The sequence below is a fragment of the Clavelina lepadiformis genome, chromosome 2, assembly GCF_947623445.1.
Source record: "Clavelina lepadiformis chromosome 2, kaClaLepa1.1, whole genome shotgun sequence".
Lineage (NCBI taxonomy): Eukaryota > Metazoa > Chordata > Ascidiacea > Aplousobranchia > Clavelinidae > Clavelina > Clavelina lepadiformis.
In genome coordinates, this window is record NC_135241.1 from 15,583,241 (window position 1) to 15,602,437 (window position 19,197).

The 19,197-nt window shown below is 34.5% G+C and overlaps 4 protein-coding genes across 5 annotated transcripts in view; 3 read left to right on the forward strand and 1 right to left on the reverse strand.

The window, feature by feature from the left end:
• The window catches only part of LOC143445311 (dynein heavy chain domain-containing protein 1-like), a 38,232-nt gene extending 28,654 nt beyond the window's left edge, over positions 1–9,578 (forward strand). The window contains exons 75-98 of the mRNA XM_076944333.1: positions 42–226; positions 492–585; positions 1,061–1,233; positions 1,305–1,419; positions 1,490–1,681; positions 1,784–1,981; positions 2,141–2,384; positions 2,583–2,734; positions 2,898–3,071; positions 3,622–4,092; positions 4,223–4,354; positions 4,556–4,762; positions 4,921–5,100; positions 5,237–5,462; positions 5,574–5,768; positions 5,882–5,951; positions 6,452–7,246; positions 7,330–7,471; positions 7,549–7,758; positions 7,926–8,081; positions 8,178–8,405; positions 8,538–8,699; positions 8,777–8,985; positions 9,169–9,578. Of these exons, the coding sequence (XP_076800448.1) occupies positions 42–226; positions 492–585; positions 1,061–1,233; positions 1,305–1,419; positions 1,490–1,681; positions 1,784–1,981; positions 2,141–2,384; positions 2,583–2,734; positions 2,898–3,071; positions 3,622–4,092; positions 4,223–4,354; positions 4,556–4,762; positions 4,921–5,100; positions 5,237–5,462; positions 5,574–5,768; positions 5,882–5,951; positions 6,452–7,246; positions 7,330–7,471; positions 7,549–7,758; positions 7,926–8,081; positions 8,178–8,405; positions 8,538–8,699; positions 8,777–8,985; positions 9,169–9,361 (5,103 nt within the window). The 3' untranslated portion in view covers positions 9,362–9,578. The remainder of the gene's footprint in view (positions 1–41; positions 227–491; positions 586–1,060; positions 1,234–1,304; positions 1,420–1,489; positions 1,682–1,783; positions 1,982–2,140; positions 2,385–2,582; positions 2,735–2,897; positions 3,072–3,621; positions 4,093–4,222; positions 4,355–4,555; positions 4,763–4,920; positions 5,101–5,236; positions 5,463–5,573; positions 5,769–5,881; positions 5,952–6,451; positions 7,247–7,329; positions 7,472–7,548; positions 7,759–7,925; positions 8,082–8,177; positions 8,406–8,537; positions 8,700–8,776; positions 8,986–9,168) is intronic.
• Positions 9,036–12,345, reverse strand: LOC143445312 (putative mitochondrial import inner membrane translocase subunit Tim8 A-B). The gene is made up of 2 exons (XM_076944334.1): positions 12,149–12,345; positions 9,036–9,939 (listed from the first exon to the last, which is right to left on the reverse strand). The coding sequence occupies exons 1-2, from the start codon at positions 12,245–12,247 to the stop codon at positions 9,769–9,771; spliced, it is 270 nt and encodes an 89-aa protein (XP_076800449.1). The 5' UTR covers positions 12,248–12,345; the 3' UTR covers positions 9,036–9,768.
• A 2,266-nt stretch (positions 12,346–14,611) lies between these two features.
• Positions 14,612–14,858, forward strand: LOC143445903 (BBSome-interacting protein 1-like). Its single transcript, XM_076945293.1, has one exon. The coding sequence runs from the start codon at positions 14,652–14,654 to the stop codon at positions 14,856–14,858; it is 207 nt and encodes a 68-aa protein (XP_076801408.1). The 5' UTR covers positions 14,612–14,651.
• Positions 14,859–14,932: 74 nt separating this feature from the next.
• LOC143445902 (uncharacterized) lies at positions 14,933–19,153 on the forward strand. 2 transcript variants are annotated; one of them, XM_076945291.1, is made up of 7 exons: positions 14,933–15,188; positions 15,382–15,469; positions 16,527–16,722; positions 17,311–17,467; positions 17,551–17,682; positions 17,741–17,882; positions 18,012–19,153. In XM_076945291.1, the coding sequence occupies exons 1-7, from the start codon at positions 14,933–14,935 to the stop codon at positions 18,082–18,084; spliced, it is 1,044 nt and encodes a 347-aa protein (XP_076801406.1). In that variant the 3' UTR covers positions 18,085–19,153. The 2 variants fall into 2 exon arrangements, with proteins under 2 accessions (XP_076801406.1, XP_076801407.1); XM_076945292.1 differs by having other exon boundaries at positions 14,933–15,143.
• Positions 19,154–19,197: the final 44 nt, after the last annotated feature.

The window sequence follows — 19,197 nt, forward strand, 5'->3', positions numbered from 1 at the left end:
TTGTATCATGCAACTTTAATATGTTCATGATTTGTATTCAGGTGAATCCTATGTATGCTGCGGCATTAGAAGCTGTCAATTCCATATCGCCCAAGTGCATCGATGAAATAAAGCGCTATCAAAACCCTCCAGCCAGCGCAGTTACTGTGGTGACATGTCTCTGTCACATGTTTGAAGTTCTACCTGCTAACTGGGAAAACGGGAAAGCTCTCATTTCACAAGATAAGTGAGTGAGATATACCCAAAAGTAAAATGCAAGTTTACAAATACAAACCAAATTTGCAAATAAATTATACACAAGGCTTATTACTATAATAAATTACGCATTATACGAGCAAATTCTACAGATTATTTCATTTATTTTTATGCACTGTGTTGTTATAATGCAGTATATGTTCGTTTGACCTATAAATTTTAACTTCATGGAACTGAAATGTGTAGGAAATATTTTACCACTGTCGATAAGATAACCATTTATTGTTTTATATCAGGTTCTTTGAAGATCTTCAGTTTTATGACAAAGATCATATTCCAGAAAACATATTTCAGAAAATGAAACATTTTGTAAAAGCTCCAGCATTTCAGGTGATCATTTCCTCAACTCTAAAAAAGTGAAAAAATTATAAAGTGCAGTAATTATATCAAATCTGGTGTTAGCGATGATGTCACAATGTGAAATATATGTGCCAGACGCTGGTGTTTGTATTAAGTATAAATTTCGAGGCTAAATTGTTATGCTTAATCTAATTTGCTGAAACTATCAAATGTATAAAGAAAATAAGGATTTATAAAAAAACATTATAAACAATACGATACAACGTAGAACAACACAACACTGAATCCTCCTGATTTGTAATAACTGACTGAGCACTCATGTCACAACATTGCCTTGACATGTAATTAAGTATTTTTGTCTGCGATGAAGAACGCAATCTTTGTAATCCAATATTATGTGAGGTTGATCAATTTATCCCAGTTAGCAGCCTGAAAAACTTGGTAACTATTTACAGTATATATCTACGTGAATTTATATATGATATTTAAAAAATTGTGTTTTCAGGTTGCGCATGTTAAGAAAGGTAGCATGGCTGCTTCAATGGTCTGCCGTTGGGTCCATGCAATATATTGTTATGCTAAAGCACTTAGATACCTGGAGCCTAAGATTGAAGCACAGCGAGAAGCTGAGTCCAAACTTAAAACTGCTCAAGCTACTCTTGGTTCGAAAAGAGTGAGGTAATATACAGATTTATACATTGTTTGTTGTTGAAATTTATTTACATCAGTGGTTTATCAATATTTTTCAGATGCAACCAAATTAAGGAAGAGTTAGACTCTAAGATCCAGAAACATAAAAATGCCAGTCTGCTGGTGAAGCAGTATGAAAAGAGGCTGAGGACTTTAGAAGATATGATCAATAAAGTAATGCACTACTTAATACCACTCTCTGGAATTTACAAATTCGCACAGAAATATTTTTTTCCAACTTAAGGCACAAATTCTAATGAATAATATGAATGATCATATCAATGATTGGAGAGAAGAAAAGGGAAAAGCTCAGTCATTTCTTGAATCAGCGGTTGGAGATAGTGCCGTCACCGCCGCTTGCGTAGCATATTATGGTTTACTTGGAAATGAACAGCGTGATCTAGCACTGAAACATTGGATGAAAATTATCAAAACTGTATGTTTGAGTATCCAAAACTATCGCTAAAATTAGCACTGCATGTTTTTACTTTTTTTGCAGTTTGAAATAAAATTCCAATACTTTTCTATATTTCAATAGGGCTACATTGATGCCGAAACTCAAACTTTGGAAATATTAAGTGAAAGTGAAAAAGCAAACACAAATAGGCATTCTGGTGTTGGAAGTGCATCAACTGAAAGCAAGACGGAAACAGACTCAATTTGGAATGACGATGTAGAAGAGGACTATTCGTCTTCCAATTCAACGCATGGTGTCAAGACTAGAGGTTTATTGAAGGTACATCAATGTTATATTGCTTTATGTAGACATGATCGAATGCAGTTGAAACAATTAGTAAAATCTTTGATGAAGAAAAGATGAAATTTGAATGTTATACTTGTCGCATTGTGTATGGAAATAATGGAATACAATCATATCGATTTATGATAATTACAGGTGCGTGATAACCTAACGATGAGAGATATTTTGTCAAGTCGAAGTGAACAAAGGAACTGGCACAGAAAAAATATGCTGAGAAACCAACATGCAAGACAAAATGCCATGAGAATACATGCCCTTGCTTTGCATCAAGATATTTCTTGGTGCCTCATACATGATCCTGATAACCAAGCTGAAGTATGGTTAAAAATTATTTTTGAGAATTTGAGACGTGACATGGAAATTTCGGAGTTTGTATCAGGTACATGATTTGGTACACCAAAAAAGCATGTTCTATACATAACATAGTGTGGTAGCTCATGGGGTTTGCAAATGTTATAGTATTTTGTAGACCTGTAAATTGACATTACTTCTTTAGTTGCACTTTGCTTTACAGTAAGATAGTTGAAATACAAACAGGTTGTTAAAGAGAATAGTTGAACTAAGAAATTCTTTGTAGATTCTGCAACGTCCTTTGAGCAGTCAAGGCCATCTACCACAGCAACTAGTCAGGCAGACAGCCTCGGGATTATTGAAGATGTTGGGGATGAATCATCTTTATCTTCTGACCATGAGAACGAAATGGAAACAGAAAGTTTAACGGAGACTGAAGTATTCACACTTCCGTGTTTTTTTAATTTGTTATACAACATCTTATTTTATTTTCAATGTACTTAATAATGCAGGTTGAGCCAGATTGAATTTCTTTTGTTTGTGAAGACAATAAATTGATATGAAAACAAAGAACCACTTTATGGAAATACATTTATTGTAGGTAACAATCACAGTAAGCGCATCTACCACATCAGTTGTTGAAAAAGTTGTTTCGAGGACATCAACTCGTGAGTCGAAAGTTAGGTTCGAAGATGATGCTGGTGATGAGGAAAAAAGTAATAAAGAAATTCTGGTAGAAAATGAGGAAGAATCTGTTCAAGAAAGTGCACCTGAGGTAAAAATGTCACATGATATAGAGCAGCGTGGTCCAACTACAGGCCCGCGGCCCGCGAGCTTTCACAGTATTGATTTAATTTATTTCAATTAGAACAAGCATAGCATTTGGATGAAAAGTGTCAAAAATTTAATTCAAAGTTGTAGACAGCAGGGCCTATACTGTTTCAACCTATCAGGTCTCGTCAGTACAACTGGGCTTCTTAAAGGCTGATATGTACCTAGTGTTCCGGACGTTTTTGTTTCCTTTAAATATTCCACAGTTTTCATGTTATGTATCTTTTAAATTGGAACCCTAATACTGGCTATTGCGCAACAGTCAGAAATTTGGCATAATCCAATAATTGCGACATCATCATTGCATCACATCATCCATTTGTCTATTACGTCATAATAGTGGCCTGCAAGTTGTCACGTTTTTGTAAAGTGGCCCGTAAGTCAAAAGTAGTTGGACCACGCTGATATAGAGATTCCGATTCTGGTTACATGTTATTTTTAATTACATGTCATTGTTGACATTTAAGTAATTTTGTATGTTATTTTTGGTTTAGAGCATACCGGAGACCCCATTGTCATTCCCATTGGATCAGTTATGGATTTGCAAAAGTGATGATCCACAGTTATCATCATTGTTGAAAAGTGCAGCTTTCAATGGTGCAATGGTGTTAGTTAAAAATCTTGAACAAGCTCTTTCACAAAAGACCCCTCTATTTGAAAAAGACAGCTTGAAAAATTACCTGAATATCAGTACCTTACATCCAAACTTCCGTTTATTTCTGAGTACCAGTCTTCCAGTTCAGTCTGTTTTACTTGCTGGAACCAACAAATATTACATGATGCCATTAAACAAATTAGCTGTTACTGATATGGCTTTGGATCTGTCTGCTTTGGAGGAGAAACTGGAGCAAATTGTTTTACGTCAAGAAAGATCAGATTTCGAGGCACAAAAACGGCTTGTGGAAGCTGACATTTTCCATCTTGAAGAACAACTTGGGCAGTTGCAAAACAATCTTCTTCTCAAGGTACAGTAGATAGAGAAATTTTCTCTGTTATTTTACAAATACATTACACTTTTAAAACTTGCTGATAGAAATGCTTTATGTAAACATTGCTCAAATTCATCCTCTCTTTATGTTTTTTGTGTTTTATTAGGTGGCCAATGCAGAGAAGGAATTATTGTCTGATGATGATATACTTCCAGCATTTCAAACCTGTAAACGCAATTCGTTGACCACTACAGGAAGCTTAAAAGAAACCTTAGCAATGGAAGTAAAGCTGATGAAGGTTTGTTTCTGTTTTAACGATTTTATGTTGGAAAATTTAGTATGCACATTTCCCCTGCTTTATATACATCATAGTACCATACTGATGGTTTAGGACTGAGAAACAAATAAAGCTCTGATGTTTTGTGTTTTTTTTTTTTATCTCAAAGGTGCAGAAACATAAAAATTGTTAAACACAATGCTTATATGCACTGCATTGCAGAAAAAAACTGATCTCTCACAAGTAGCACAACATGGTCGATTGCTATATAGAGCACTAGAGCAGGCTTCACTCTTGAATCAGTGTCTCTATCATACAACAGCGTCTCACTTCATTGCAATGTTCAGCACATGCGTGAAATCACGTTTACGTGGCAGTAGAAACATCAGCAGCGGTAGTGCTGGAGGAACTGGCGGGGCGTTACAAAAGGTAACAATACAATATGAAAATAATAGACTGTTTTACTTAACACAATCATGAAAATGTGTATAGCAGACTGCTGTTTTAAAATTAATGTTAACCTAAGCTTACTTGCAATGGGTTAAGTTGTTCATTTAGCAAACATCATTCCAATAAATGTTTTTCAGTCAAGAGTTATTGAGTTAAACCAAAGCTTCACCGAACACGTACTCACAGTTTTATCAAGAAAATTTCCTCATGAAGATCTCCTTGTATTCATTTCAATTCTTTCTGTTGAGAAAATGGTTCTCGATGGTAAAATTACAAACGATGAAAGGAATGAGCTTTTGGGTTTTGATAACGATGCAGTAAGACATTCCATTTTAAATTTTATTATGTACCGGTAGTTACTACAATTCTTCAAGTCTAGAACAAAACTGTTCATAGTTGTGTACAAATCAATATAATAAAAAAAACAGCAGATTGCATTTATCATATTTAAAGAGCGCCAAGTATGGGAAACATATCCACCACGCTAACTTGTCAAAGCTTGTGAAACCATTGTGGATAAGTGATGCTGTCTGGAATGATGTGATAAGCCTTGAGCAGCGGCACAGCAAAGTTTTCGCTGGCTTATGCTATTCGATGTCTACTAAGCCAAATCGTTGGCAGGAATATCTCGATAATCCACCTGTTTTGTTAAGTCATGCCCCTTGCAATAAATTGCATGGTTAGTTATACTATGTCATTCATATCACATGGTTAATGTGCAATGTCACATATACTTCTTCATATACACATGTTTTTGTTTAGCTATTAAAATAATAGGTTTTTGTTCCAGGACTTACCCTTGGACAGAAAGCGCTCCTTTGGAAAACAATTAAACCAGAACTTTTTTCAAAAATTTTGGAAGATCTTAATTCGAGCATTCTTGGTGGTGTTGCTAATAAGCCAAACATATTTGACTTTGATGAGACATTTTCATTGCTAAATCACCGTTGCCCTTGTGTACTGCTCTTGCCTCCAGTGCCCACAGGTAGAGAGCTTGTACCAATTTCTTTAACTTCAGTGACGCTGCTATCCATCGCATGTCATTAGTTACTAAAATCAGATCTTTGTTGGAGAGTTTGATAGACTTTTTTTTTGCAGAGTCATGCTTTTTACCAAGTCATCATCTACTTAGTGCTGCAAAGCAAAAGGGCATACAAGTTGTTGAAAGGTTGGTTTTGATAAAATTTTGGTAAAAAGAACTAAAATAATGGAATGAAGACAAAACCTTGCTTTAGAAAATGTACTATTTGCCACAAGGCATAGCATAGAAACACTATTTTGAAGGTCGACATAAATAAAATCTTTATTCTGCCAACGTTTTGTTATCCTATATGGTTAGTTGCAATATTTTTATGTATGTAAATTTTATTTTCACCGCAATGCAGCTAACCGACATTAGCTGATGAAGCTTTGAGTTAACAAAACGTTGACAGAATTAAGATTTTGTTATGCTCACCAAATGGCATTTTATACAACCAAATTTGGTGATAATCTTTTGGTAATTTTGCACAAACTTGCTAATTTATTATTTTCATTTAAAAGCAAGTTGTTTAATGGTAACATTAGTTCACCTAATCCTTTGTAACTACCCCATTAACACCAAATCATACTATTTGAAAAATCTATTAATGCATTTCATTATAACGGGTGCTTTTTTCTACATAACAGATCTGCACCGTTTGATGATAACCTTGGTGAGGTTTTAGAGGAGTGCATGACACAAGGAAGATGGCTAGTACTGAATGACTGTCATCTTTCAAGCCAATGGCCTAAGAAGTTTCTTGAGCTTCTTACAACTTTAACAACCATTGTGGATTCAACTGTGGAATCTGATGAGACAGTTTTGCATCAAAGCGAATCTGCTTTAAGATCCATCTCAACAACGACAGATGAATCAGTTAAACTGGAAAATAAGGTTACCCCTGCAGTATCCGTGTCTGCTGAAGGTTTAAACCTATCTTCATTAGTCTGTGACCAAAAGTTTCGTTTATGGTTGGTAACACGAAGACATGATGACATCAATCGTGCTTTGCCGAAGATTTTGGTTGAACATGCGGAATTTTTAGTGCTGGAAACCCCATACATTCATAGAGATCTTGTTAAAAAAACATACAACACACTTATTGCAGCCGCTGCTGATCAAAAGACAGTGCCATCTAGTAACGCCTTTTCTGTTAAGCATATGACTTTAAATCACGTAGAGGTCCCTTACAATGTGAGAGCAGCTTTAACATATAGAAATGGTTTGACTGAAGAACAAAAACGATTGCTTATGCAACTTTCTATGTTGCATGGAATTTTACTGGAACGTTCACACTTTGGAAAGTCGTCATTAGCCAAGTCATGTTCATGGACTGACGGAGAGATTGTCGATGCACTTGGTGTGCTTATGCTGACTAAAGATGAAAATGTATCTCAAAGACTCTGCTCTTCGGTTCCTATGCGCCACATATCAGAGCCTAGGTGATGTCAGAAATGTTGTCATTGTGTGTCTACCATAAAGTGAAAGTTAATTCAAATTGTAATTTAATCCCGTCTATCTGCAGGGATTTGGAAATCTTGAAAGAAATTGTCCATCAATGCATCTTTCTGGATACAAAAGGGAGCCATAGTGACTTAGTTGCTGAAATTACCACACTAATACGGCACAGTGATGACTTAAACCATGTTTTCAACTACTTATTACAAGTATGTATTTCAAAGGCATTAAATTGAACACATTTTGTTTAAAAATATATTTACGGAAAATTTACACTTCTGTGCAGAAACCAGGTCTTAAAAGTCTGGGTTTGCATACATCGGCAGAAAATGCCATCACACAAACTTTTAGTAAGAAACTGGCCAGCAAACTGCAAGCTATTAGTACATTCAAGCTATTGCAAGCTGGAGAGATTTGCAGTAATACTGATAGTAGACTTGTTATTTCGGCTCATGAAGTTCAAGTGAAACGAATTTTGGAAAATCTACTTGTCCAGGTAGCTGCATGTTTTTCCCTACTGTAGTGTTGTTTTGGTCACAGTAGTCTCACTTTTAGTATTTTGTTATTCCAGTCAACTCGATATACATAAACGAGTTATTAATTTTATGTTATTCAGTTTTATGGGCTGTTGTATGTTTCATTTCATCATTGTGTTTTTAACAGGTGAAAGAATCAGCAAAACCAAAGCTTAACAACAAAATCTTATCTCCTGTGATGATGGGTTTCTATTCTGCTGAAGTGGAGAGGTTTAACATGATTTACCATATTCTTCAATCAGACCTTACTTTGTGTCTTTCAGTGATCAAAAGGGAAAATGAGGTAAAATTCAAAATTATCCCTAATGTGTAATAAATCCTTCTTTGTGGGCGTTTGTTTCAGAAATACTAAATTCCATTTGTTCCTCTTTCTTTACAGTCAGCCATAGATGTGATGAGCATCTTGGAATGCATTTCTCATGATCAGATTCCTAAACTTTGGCACCAATCGTATCCTGATTTGCTTTGCTTTTGTGATACCGTTACTTTTTCAAAGTTGATTAATGATTTGGATCAGCGTGTAACGTTGTTAAGCAAGTATATGAACATGGCAACAGGTTCAACAACTGCAATTGATTCAGAATTTCAAACAGATAAGAAACTTTCGGTAATACTTTTGGTGTTTTAGTTTACTTGTTGTAGGATTCTCTTAGCTTTGTGAGCTTGCAATGTTTTTTTTGATACTTTTCATTTCAAAAGGGGATTGTTCATTTAGATCTTTAATAAAAAATTTTTGCAGGAAAGTTCTCTGGGTTCCAAGAGAGTTTCATCCGCGACACAGACATTGTCCACTTATAATTTAGCTGTGTTCATTCGTCCAGATATTTTTCTTCAAAGCATTTTGTTTGCTGTTGCTAGAGCTGGTCATCAAGACTTCAATAAATATGCGTTTTCCATGGAGGTAAACTAGTTATAATTTTTATGTGATTTTAGGATATAAATGTAACTTACATTTTAATTATGTTTGAACTCTTCCAGTTTGTTCCCGCTGTATGTTCAAAAGCATTCAATCCTTCAAGGCAGGATTTGCCACCAAATATTCCATATGCTACCATTTACATTGAAGGTTTGTACCTTCACAAGGCCGTTTTTGACAAAAAATCTGGCATGTTGCTTGAAACCAGATCAAAAAAACCTCATCCCTTGCCAATGCTAAGAGTTGTGACTGAGAGAAAATCCATAACACGGTATGTAAAAATCTACCTCTGATGATACTTTAAAAAATAACAATGATCTGTGAAACTTTTGCCATTGTATTGATGTTGTGCTCACAAAACTCAAGGAATAATAAGCATTGCATAGAACAATTTTTCAATAGTGTTTCTTCAGCAATTCATGTTGTACACTAACTTTCAAATTGCTTTCTACAGTATTACACAAAAGAATCTATCACCAGAAACGAAAGTTGAAAAACCAACATCATACAAATGTCCAGTTACAACCTATAGAGTAAATAACTGTGACATGTGCTCAGCTAATACGGTTATAACTAATATACCTATTCCCACAGAAAATTTTGAATTTTGTGTTCTTAGTGGTGTAAATATTACCTGTTCCCTGTAAAGAAAAGTAGCAATATATGTGAAATACCTATAACACGTTTGACTGTGTAGTAAATGTGCCAAAGGCGTTTTTTCTATCGTTAAATGTCATACTATTATCCTCAGTGTTTTTGTAATTGTGGTTACAAAACTTTTGTGTTTACCTTGCATTTATAATTTATGTAATCCATAGCACTGTGCATCATTTTGAAAATACTTAATACATATTTTATTAAACAGTTTGCATTAGAAGATGTCTATTGAAGCTTTTATGAGAACTCTTTCTTGACTCAGTGTAGATGTTAACACAAAATTTTACAATATGTGTACTGGACTTAGCTTTCTACACATTTTAATTGCATCTTCACAACATATACCAGGAAAGGAAAGGATTAAGATCTTAAGATAATTGTACAAGCAAAAATAAGGTCATTTCTTTTGTCCAGACATTCTTTGTCGAATAAATTGATCAACATCCAAATATCTTTCAGCACAATTTGCCAAGCACGTCTCTTGTCGGCCAAGGCTTGTTCCAACTTTATCAACACATTTATCCCAACATAATACAGAAAGCTTGTTAACAATTGTTTTAAGTTGCACCTAAAAAAATAAAACAAATATTAAGTTGAAACATTTTACGTCTTATAGGTCGAAATACCATGGGTACGATAAACAGTGCACCTCTGCATTTTTAAAATAACAAAATTTGAAGTTAAAGTCTGTTTGTTGTGTTATTGAAATTTGTTGACTGGCAACGTAATTGAATTGCTTTTGGCCGACATTAAAGTTACCCTGTTTACAACACAGAATTCTTAGCATAGTAATGTTTAGCACGATGAAAGTTTTTGCAACTTTACCATTTGACTTAATTTCTTAACAAAAAGATGACAATGGTTTATTATGGTTACTTATTCAAGCTCTGAAGTACTTCGTTTTCATTGATTTTTCGTCCTTGTTTAAAACGATGATTGTAATATAAACAATACTTGCGAGGCAATGCAATTTAATCATTCCTGGCACAAAGTGTCTCGTGTTGGCTGTACTAGACCCTGCATTGTAGTTTCGCTATGGACTTTTTACAAAAGAACAATCCCATTGCAGTGCATAACGGACTACTCTTTGTGCGACATAAAGATTTACAACTTTGCCACAATACCATGTCTATAAAAGAGATGTAAAACGGACAAAATAAAACCTGGTGCGATAAATTGTGTTTTACCACACGATTATCTGGTTAACTATTGGTTAATTCGGCATCTTTCTCTAGAAGTGCCTTGCACAGAGAACATAACGCTCGCCAAAGAGTTAAAATAGAAGTTTCAGGGTTCAAAATAAGGACATGCAGCATGTTGTTCAGCAGGCTTGCAGTGTCAAGGTGCGTGTACAGTGAGACCTCATTAATCCGAACCACGAACACCCAGATTACCTTTTATCTGACACAAACTGCCGGGAACGGATTTCTTCCTATGCTTTTTACCCCTTTAATCCGGAAACCCCGCTGTTCGACTCCGACACAAAAGTTTTAGTACAAATGTGCTAAATAAATAGCAATAAAATCCAATAAACCGGATTATTAAGAGTGATGCGAAAATGATTCACGATTGTCCTAGATACAGTAGTTAGTTGACGAAAACAATAGCCGATTATTATCTATGCGTAATAATGTTGCAGTTTCTCTTTTTAAACTCCTACACATACTTTGAATTGGAGTAAGGTGCATACTGCTTTTTGAACACGGTGCTGCATTTGCAAGATTGACTGATTTTTTGCTTTCCGATAATCCGGATATCTAACATTTTATGACGAAAAAAAGTGGTCCGGATTAACTAGTTCTGACTGTATACGCAATTGCAAAATTTCACGGTATAATTTTTAAACCATAATTAAAAGGATCCATTAATGTACAAAAAAGTTTTTACTTTTTAGACTTAGCCAAAGCCCAAAAATATACGAGTTTTGTTTTGCTTAAAAGATATTTCTACACAATTTTATTAAGTACAAATACTTTATGAATAAACAGGACTTTATACTGTAAATAAGTTAGACGTTATGGGCTAGAAAGTGATTTCCAGAAAAAAAGCTTTGTGCTTAGATTGACAAATTAAGAAACCAATCAGAGATTGTCAAGAATTTAATTTAGAAAAACTTTGAGCATTTTAACGTGCCCAAAGATTTTAGAAAGCGCAGCACCTTTCCAAAGTCTGGACCGTCTAAGTTGGCACCCGTGGTGACAATCTTTCAATTTAAAAACCGAGATTCTGTAACGTTAGCTTGCAACTGATAGCCAGATAGTTATGCATTGATTTATAATTAATGAAAAATGAATTAAATTTTATTGCTAGTAAATGTGCTTTCAAGCTCCACTTTTATCTTCAACATGCAAGATTACGTGATTACCTACTGAGTCCAAATTCCCTAGCCGAATCTTTATGATAAAGATTCAGACTCAGCTGGTTTGAGTAATTTTAATTTCGTCCAAACCCTACTTGTGCTACACAAATGATACCAAGTTTTGTTTGTTTTGTTCATCTTTAAATGGTCACATTTTTTTATACTAAATTGTTAAACATAAGTAAAGAAAGAGCAAATATATGCATAAAAAATGGAATGTTTCAGACTCATACATTAATGTAGATTTATAGTGTTTTTATCTATTTACCGTGAAATCACTGATAACGTTTCATTTGTGCAGTTAACACAAAACACCTGCTCAAATGCACAGTGTACAAGTTAAAAGAAAAATTAATCAGTAAAGCTTTTGTTTATTCAAGGCACTAAAATAGGAGAGACTTACTAGATAAAGTTATACCTGAGCTTCCAATTTCTTTTGTTCTTCCATTAGCATTCTTGCTAACTGTGGATTGTCCTTTAGCTGTTTGGCCACTTCCTCAAATACACCAGTATCCATTGTTTAAAGTCAAATATTTTGAAAGTAAAAATGCAGCACAATACAGCATTCACAGTTACTTTATTATTATCAATTAAGTTCTAAATACAAACAAAATTGGTAGTTGAGAATAACCCAAAAAATAGCACCATACTGTATGGTAAAGTAGATTTGAGGTCAGGATGAGGTCCAATACTCCTATTCTATTAATTACATATTATTATGCAGACTGTTTTATTACAAATTACATATTTTAGGACAAATCTTAGAAATAAGGACGGTAAGGCAACCCTGATTATAGTTTTGCGTTAATAAAGGTTAGATAGTTCTTGAAATGAAAAATGGTTTGCTGAGTTTTTAACGACAGATGTGGTTTTTGAAGTGCTTGTCGTATAATTTTGCTTTAAGTTTTGCGAATTTACATGTCTTCTTGTTGACATATCTCCGTGATGTAACCTTGCTGTTAGATTGTGATTGGTTAGAAAGGACATCTTTTTCTGAGACAATTTTATATGACATTGAACTGGTGGCCTTATTTCATTGGATATAGAACAAAGGGATAAAAACGAATGTTTTAGTAAATCGCTCTCTCTTCTGAAAATATGTTTTGGAAAATGGTATATATATGCATAAATGTCTTGTAATATGTACTTAAAGTATGTCTACATTTGGAATATAAGAATTTGGACATTTGTAAATGTTGTGCTGGTTGGAAGAAACAAATACGGGATAGCATAAGCAACAGAGTCAAGAGTTAAATAGGCAAAAGAAGTTCTCAAGGACAAATAAAGCCTTTGAATTTAGCTAATTCCAATACATTAATATACCCATCATATACTATATACACTTGACGCAAAGCATATACCGGTACATCTGTACAACCCGAGCAATTCGAATCAAGTGATACCTTTTAAACCATTTGAACAAAGTGGTACCTTTTGAACCCCTTGATGGTACCACTCAAACCTGTATATTTTAGTATTATCCAGGTGAGAGCGTTACAGCCTACAGGTTAGCCGTACTCATAGCCTAGATGAAGTGACATGTCCAATTTTTTTAAATGCACAATTTTCCTGATAACAAAGTCTTGAATGACAAAATCGTGACTACATCTACACTTCCGAGTTTCAAACAACGCCATTGCATAAATTGGGGTAGTTGATGACGTCAGTCGTATTATTTGTCAATATACCTGTTTATACAGTATAATTACAAAGAGCATGCACTATGCAGCATCAAGCACTACATTTAAGGAAGTCTTAGGAGTTGGACGGACCGGTAGACTGGACGTGTTAGGAGCACTGATTACTGAATCAGTTTAATTCGGCCCTGCACAACAAGAAAAATCAATGTAACCTTCCTTTTCGACTTCGACCTTCCTGAGCAAATTTACCATGTTTTACTTGTTAGTTGTTAGGCCTGTTTTGATCAGCTGTTAACCTTAACCACCACATGCGTTCCTATGAAACAATCTTCGCTAGACGACGCTATTCAGTGCACTATAGAAGTTGTTTTACATTTTTTTGTCATAGTGATTATGAAGGTATTTAAAACTATAATGGTTTTACATTGCGACATTACATTTAAAATTTTTAAGTTAAATATTTTTTTAATAAGGCTAATGTAGAAACTTTGGGCACAAACGTTGCTGAGATATTTTTGTTTTGGTTTTTGGTTCATAATCTGGGAAATACTTTTATTCCAGCTTCGCTTCATTAATCATGCGTAAACTCCAACAAACATTCTTCACTGCAAAATGCGTCAGTTATTATTCAAGCAAGTTGCAATGAAAGTGGTATAGCCTGTGTTATTATGTTGCCTGGATTAAGGTAGTTGCCTGAGTATAAGTAGATCTATTAACGTACTCCCACAGTGTATCAAAGTGTACAGTGTGGACTGCTGATTGGCAGTAAAAGACAGGGCTATGTTGTTCGTGACGACATATTACGTCATCGGGATGTAAAAATTAGGATTACTGGAAACAGCCACCCTGAAAAAGATGACAATTACGAACTTTGACATTACAAAACATGAGTAGCAGAAAGCAAGTGAACAATCACACTAAAAGTCGGCTGGAAAGTTTTTTGCGCTGATAACAGCCGGTTGTCAAGCCACCTTCACCCCATGCAATAAAATTGCATTTGTATGCAATAAAATGATATATGCGTTTTAGCCGTTTGCGATCCACCTATTTCTTCTGTGCTTACAAAACAGTTAAAATTATAGTGGTATGAATTTATTTGTATGCCAACTTTAAAGAACTTAAAACATTTTATGTCAAGTCCTTCCATTTTCAATCAATGAACTTATACTGCCATTTAACATTTGTAGTCTGTTTATCCAAATAGGACTGTGATTTTTATCCTGTCATAACTTTTTATTACGATAATATTTTGCTTTTTGTAGCATTTAAGGTTACAGAGTTATGTCATCATCTAAATCTCATGTTTTCAAAGAAGTAATTCCTAAAGCTGGCCAACTATATCAAGAAGATCATCCATCTATTGTGTTATGCAAGCCGAAGATTATGCCACTAAAATCAATCACTCTTGAGAAAATGGAAAAAATGCAAGCTGATTCCCAAGAAGCTATGAAGAAGCATGAAACTGAAGCTTCCAACAGCCAATTTTAAATCACTATAACAAACTTCTTTTTACAATTGTGTTGTTACATTGGCATACAGTCAAAGAACAAACAAAAACATAAATGGCTTCAAGTAAAACGCCTTTAACTTTAATGGGTAAACAGCTTTTGCCTCCACCAAAAAAGAACTTGTATCACACAAAGTCATACATGTCAGAGGTGGATGAAACATTGTTTGGAACACCAGCTCGATTCACTCAACAAGGTGAAAGAAGACATTTACCACAAGATAAAGAGTGGGATCCACCCTGGGCTATAAGTCCAACTAGGAAAGGTGCTCCCTTGCTATGGACTCCTTTTGATTTTAAGTCATTTAATGGTAAATACTTTGACAGATATTGTAATTATTTTTATGACACATTTATGCAGGCTTTTTGCTTCATAATTTATGTAATACGCATTGTTTCTTATGTGTGTGTATGTATGTATGTGTGTTTATACTGTAATTGTAACACCTCAATATCTTATTCAGCAGCATCATTCTAAAAAAATGATTGCAATGTACTCCACAGGTTTGCTTCACACTGAAGAGGATGGAAAACCTAGGTCAAAGTCAAAGCCGAATACACCACGTTCAGCACGATCAGCAAATAAGTATCGGTAAGGACTTATCAGAATTTTATATCAATCTAATTGCTAGTTTCACAAACCCAGGACTTATGTAAACGTTTTTGGGCATGCCCCATCCCCCACTTAGTATATATTTAAAAAATTTCAAACTAGTCCTCCGCTTAACCATAATATAAATATTATAGAAAAAATCTTTGTCCAGTATATAATACTTAGTGACAACTTTTCTTGGTTTAATGTTAACTTTTTTGCATTTGCCACTCACTGTAAATTTAATATATCCACAACGTTTGGAAATATCTAGGCACTGGGTACTTCTATTCTGAATCCAGCTTTTTGACAGCAAACACTCAAGTGTTGCCCAAATTAAAATATTGTTGTTTTTATTTCATGACCTAACTGAAACTTAATTTGTTCTGGAGGTTGCTCCAAGTTTATAAGTTCTAAATAGTCTGATTTTAAAATAAATGTCTCTGGTAAGAAAAAATGTTAAGTGAATTGATGCATTACTAGAATATATATGATACCAAAAATATCCACTTGACTTTTTCGAAACCTATCCAACTTGAATTGTGTTAGCAATGCAGCTTTGGACAAGTAAGAAATGCAACAAAAATGCTGAAAATACTATGTATTTGCAAGGGATTGATTTTAAAGTAAAATATACTTGTTAAGAGTGTTCCATATGTATGTTTAGTCATTGATTACATTTGAGTTCCAAAGAAAATCCAAGTTGTCCAAGTTTTGGGGCATATGAGTTTGAAGGTATTCTGGTATTCTATTTAGCACATCATGATGTAGCGTACAAAATTTTCAAGTTTGTCTGATGATTTACAATTTGTAAGTTTATTTGATAATTGATTACTACTTGTCTGAACTGAGCTTAAGTAGGGCCAAGTTTAAAATTATGAAATTTTAAAAATCCTTTGTAATGATACCTTAAATTGTTGTGAAAATATTGCATTAAAGGTTTATAGGAGTCCCTTAGCTTGAATATTTTCTTGGACGTTTTATTCTTCTAGGCGATAATCATAACATTTAAAAATTAATTGTCTTTATTAGGCCAAGTTCATTGATTTGTTCATAGATTACGAACCCATACACCTACGTATGTTGATGAAACATTGTTTGGACCTAAACCAAAAGAGCCTTCATTTAAACCCCCATGGGATGACAAGGACGAAAATGCAAGACATTTGTTATGGTCACCACAAGTTAAAGACCCCTCACCAAACACACCAAGATCTGATTCATCCTCCAATGAAAGGCCTGGATCGAGATTGGTAAGCAGTAGTGACTACATGAGGTTATATTTAAAATAAGTATAGTAAATGCTACCTTATGTAAGCTAGGTATATGCCTAGCTTAATTAAGCTGTATGCAAACTGTGCTTTGATCATTTACATTAGTGTGCTTTAACTGTGTTCTCCCGGATTCTTCTTCTCCCAGACAATTCTTCACACCCACGCTAACATTACTTTTGATAATTGTTTGTAAAAGCGCAAATTGGGAAAGAACTACAACGGAGCCTTTGTTTGTGTCTGTCTGACATTGAGACTGCCCCAGTTTTGTGACTACAATTTTCAGTCCCAGTTTTGTTGATCTTATATGCAAATGAATCCTGGTCCTAAATGTCGAATCGCTTTGTTTATTTGCCTTCACACCATTTTACAACAATCTAAACTGTAGACAGTCAAGTCTTTATAGACAAACCCTGTCTCACAACAAATCTGACCAGTTTGACCACTCAAGCCCTGCAGTTTTTTGTTGGTTGCATTTCTCAGGATCTATTGTTTGACCAATAAGCTTTTTACATGTTTTTTTGATGGAAATATTAGACTATCAATATCATTATTCACTTTTGCATTAAGGGTATCTATGATGATCCATATATTCCTCCAACTCCACGTGACAGCACAAGCAGTGCAAGGCCAGTTATTAAGCAAAGACCGGGGTCATCTATCAAGACTCCCAGTGTAAAACCGCTAACTGATGCGAATATCAGACAAAAGCTTGATTTTTCTCCCAGTAAGAAACTTGTTTTTTGTTTTTTTTGTGCCCTGGTACAAATATGTAGTGTTGAACTTATGTGTATGACATTTGTTTAATAGAAAAGGATATGGACAAAGATGAGATTATTGAGCGAGCTCTTCAACTTGCAAGAGCTTCACAGCAAGCTGCTTTGGAAAGTGGACGACCGTCCAGTGCTAGACAAGCTTGGAGGAGGCCTTCCTCGTGCACTGGTAGTTAATCTCAGTTTGTTTCAGTTGCTAGAACTTGCAACCATCATGTAATTTTTAGAGCACAGCCTGCAAGGTTCTGCAAGATTCAGAAGAGCTCATCTGAGAGATTTCATAGAAAATGAGGATACACTTTCTGCAACTGGAATAAAAGTTCCTCTTTCTGCTCGAAGTGATGCTGGAAGCAGACCACATTCTGCAAGGTAAAAATGTTGTTGCACAATTTTTTGCATGATTGGAGTGATGTTGTTTCACATGCACGGTTGCAAATTTTTTAAATGTAGAAAAATGTTTGCAATGAGACATTTAGCAAAATTTTGTTTCGTATGCAGACTGCGTTCAAAGTCTGCCCAGCGACCTGGTTCAGCTGCTACAAATGCTGAAAGACCATCTTGGAAACCATAATGCTGCAATTTCTAAACATTTTTCTTAACATTTAATTCGTTTTAAACAGCTTTATATTTTATAGATATTTTTGCATATGTTTTTCATAATTTCTAGTATTTTGTAATCTGACAGTTGAAAATATTTTTTGTGACATGAGATCAACCTTCAGTGTATTCAATACTAACACCGACACCAGTTTGTGCTGCAAAGCATAACGTTGTTGTTCTGTAAAGGCTGCATTAACTGCTAATTTCCAAGGTTGTATGGTAAACACATCAGTAATGATCACTCCTGTTTTCTGAGCATAAATATTTCTCGTTTAAAAGAAAAAATTTCAAAAAAATATTTTTAAGGTACGTTTAAAGTAGAATCTTTGTTTATAGTGTTATGTGTATAAATCTTATTACAATATGTAGGAATATCTGCAACCATTTAGTGGGTAAACTTTTATTTTAACTTGTATTTTACTAGTTGTTTTGCTGTTTATCGAAAGGTTGTGAGGGTTAGTGATGGGCATTCAATTAATTATGCATACTTTGTATAAACTGTTTTATTGACCTATGTCATTTTTTGGGGGGCAGATGCTATACCCTGCACTTAACAGATGCACGTGTAATGTTTAATGCATTTTAACGCTTGACCTGTGTTAAAGAAAGTTCCTTTTGGAAAACCGTACAAAGTAATTGTATTCTGTTCTATTGCACATTAGATATTGGAAATTAATATTGCGCCTACCCCATGTAGCTGTGTGCATTTTATCTAAAATACAACCACGTTATCCTCCATTTCAATTTATTGTACAATGTTCACAGTGCGCGTTATGGTATATATTCTGTTGTTTAAGTGCTATTTATGGGTTGCATTAGAACACATAGATTAAAATAATATGTACGACAGCTAAAATACTGTTGTAATAAAAATTAAAACAAGTTGAAAAGTTACATTGCCAAAAAGTACAAAAAGTTTTACAATGCATGTATCATTATGTGACCTACAATGATTATGTTTATATTGTAATTAAAACTGGATGTTTTTACCCAGAAGGGGTTAACATGCGACAAAACAATATAATTTATCGGAAGCTGTGTTTCAAAGTGGCAAAACATTCTAACAGGATCAAGCCGTTATAAG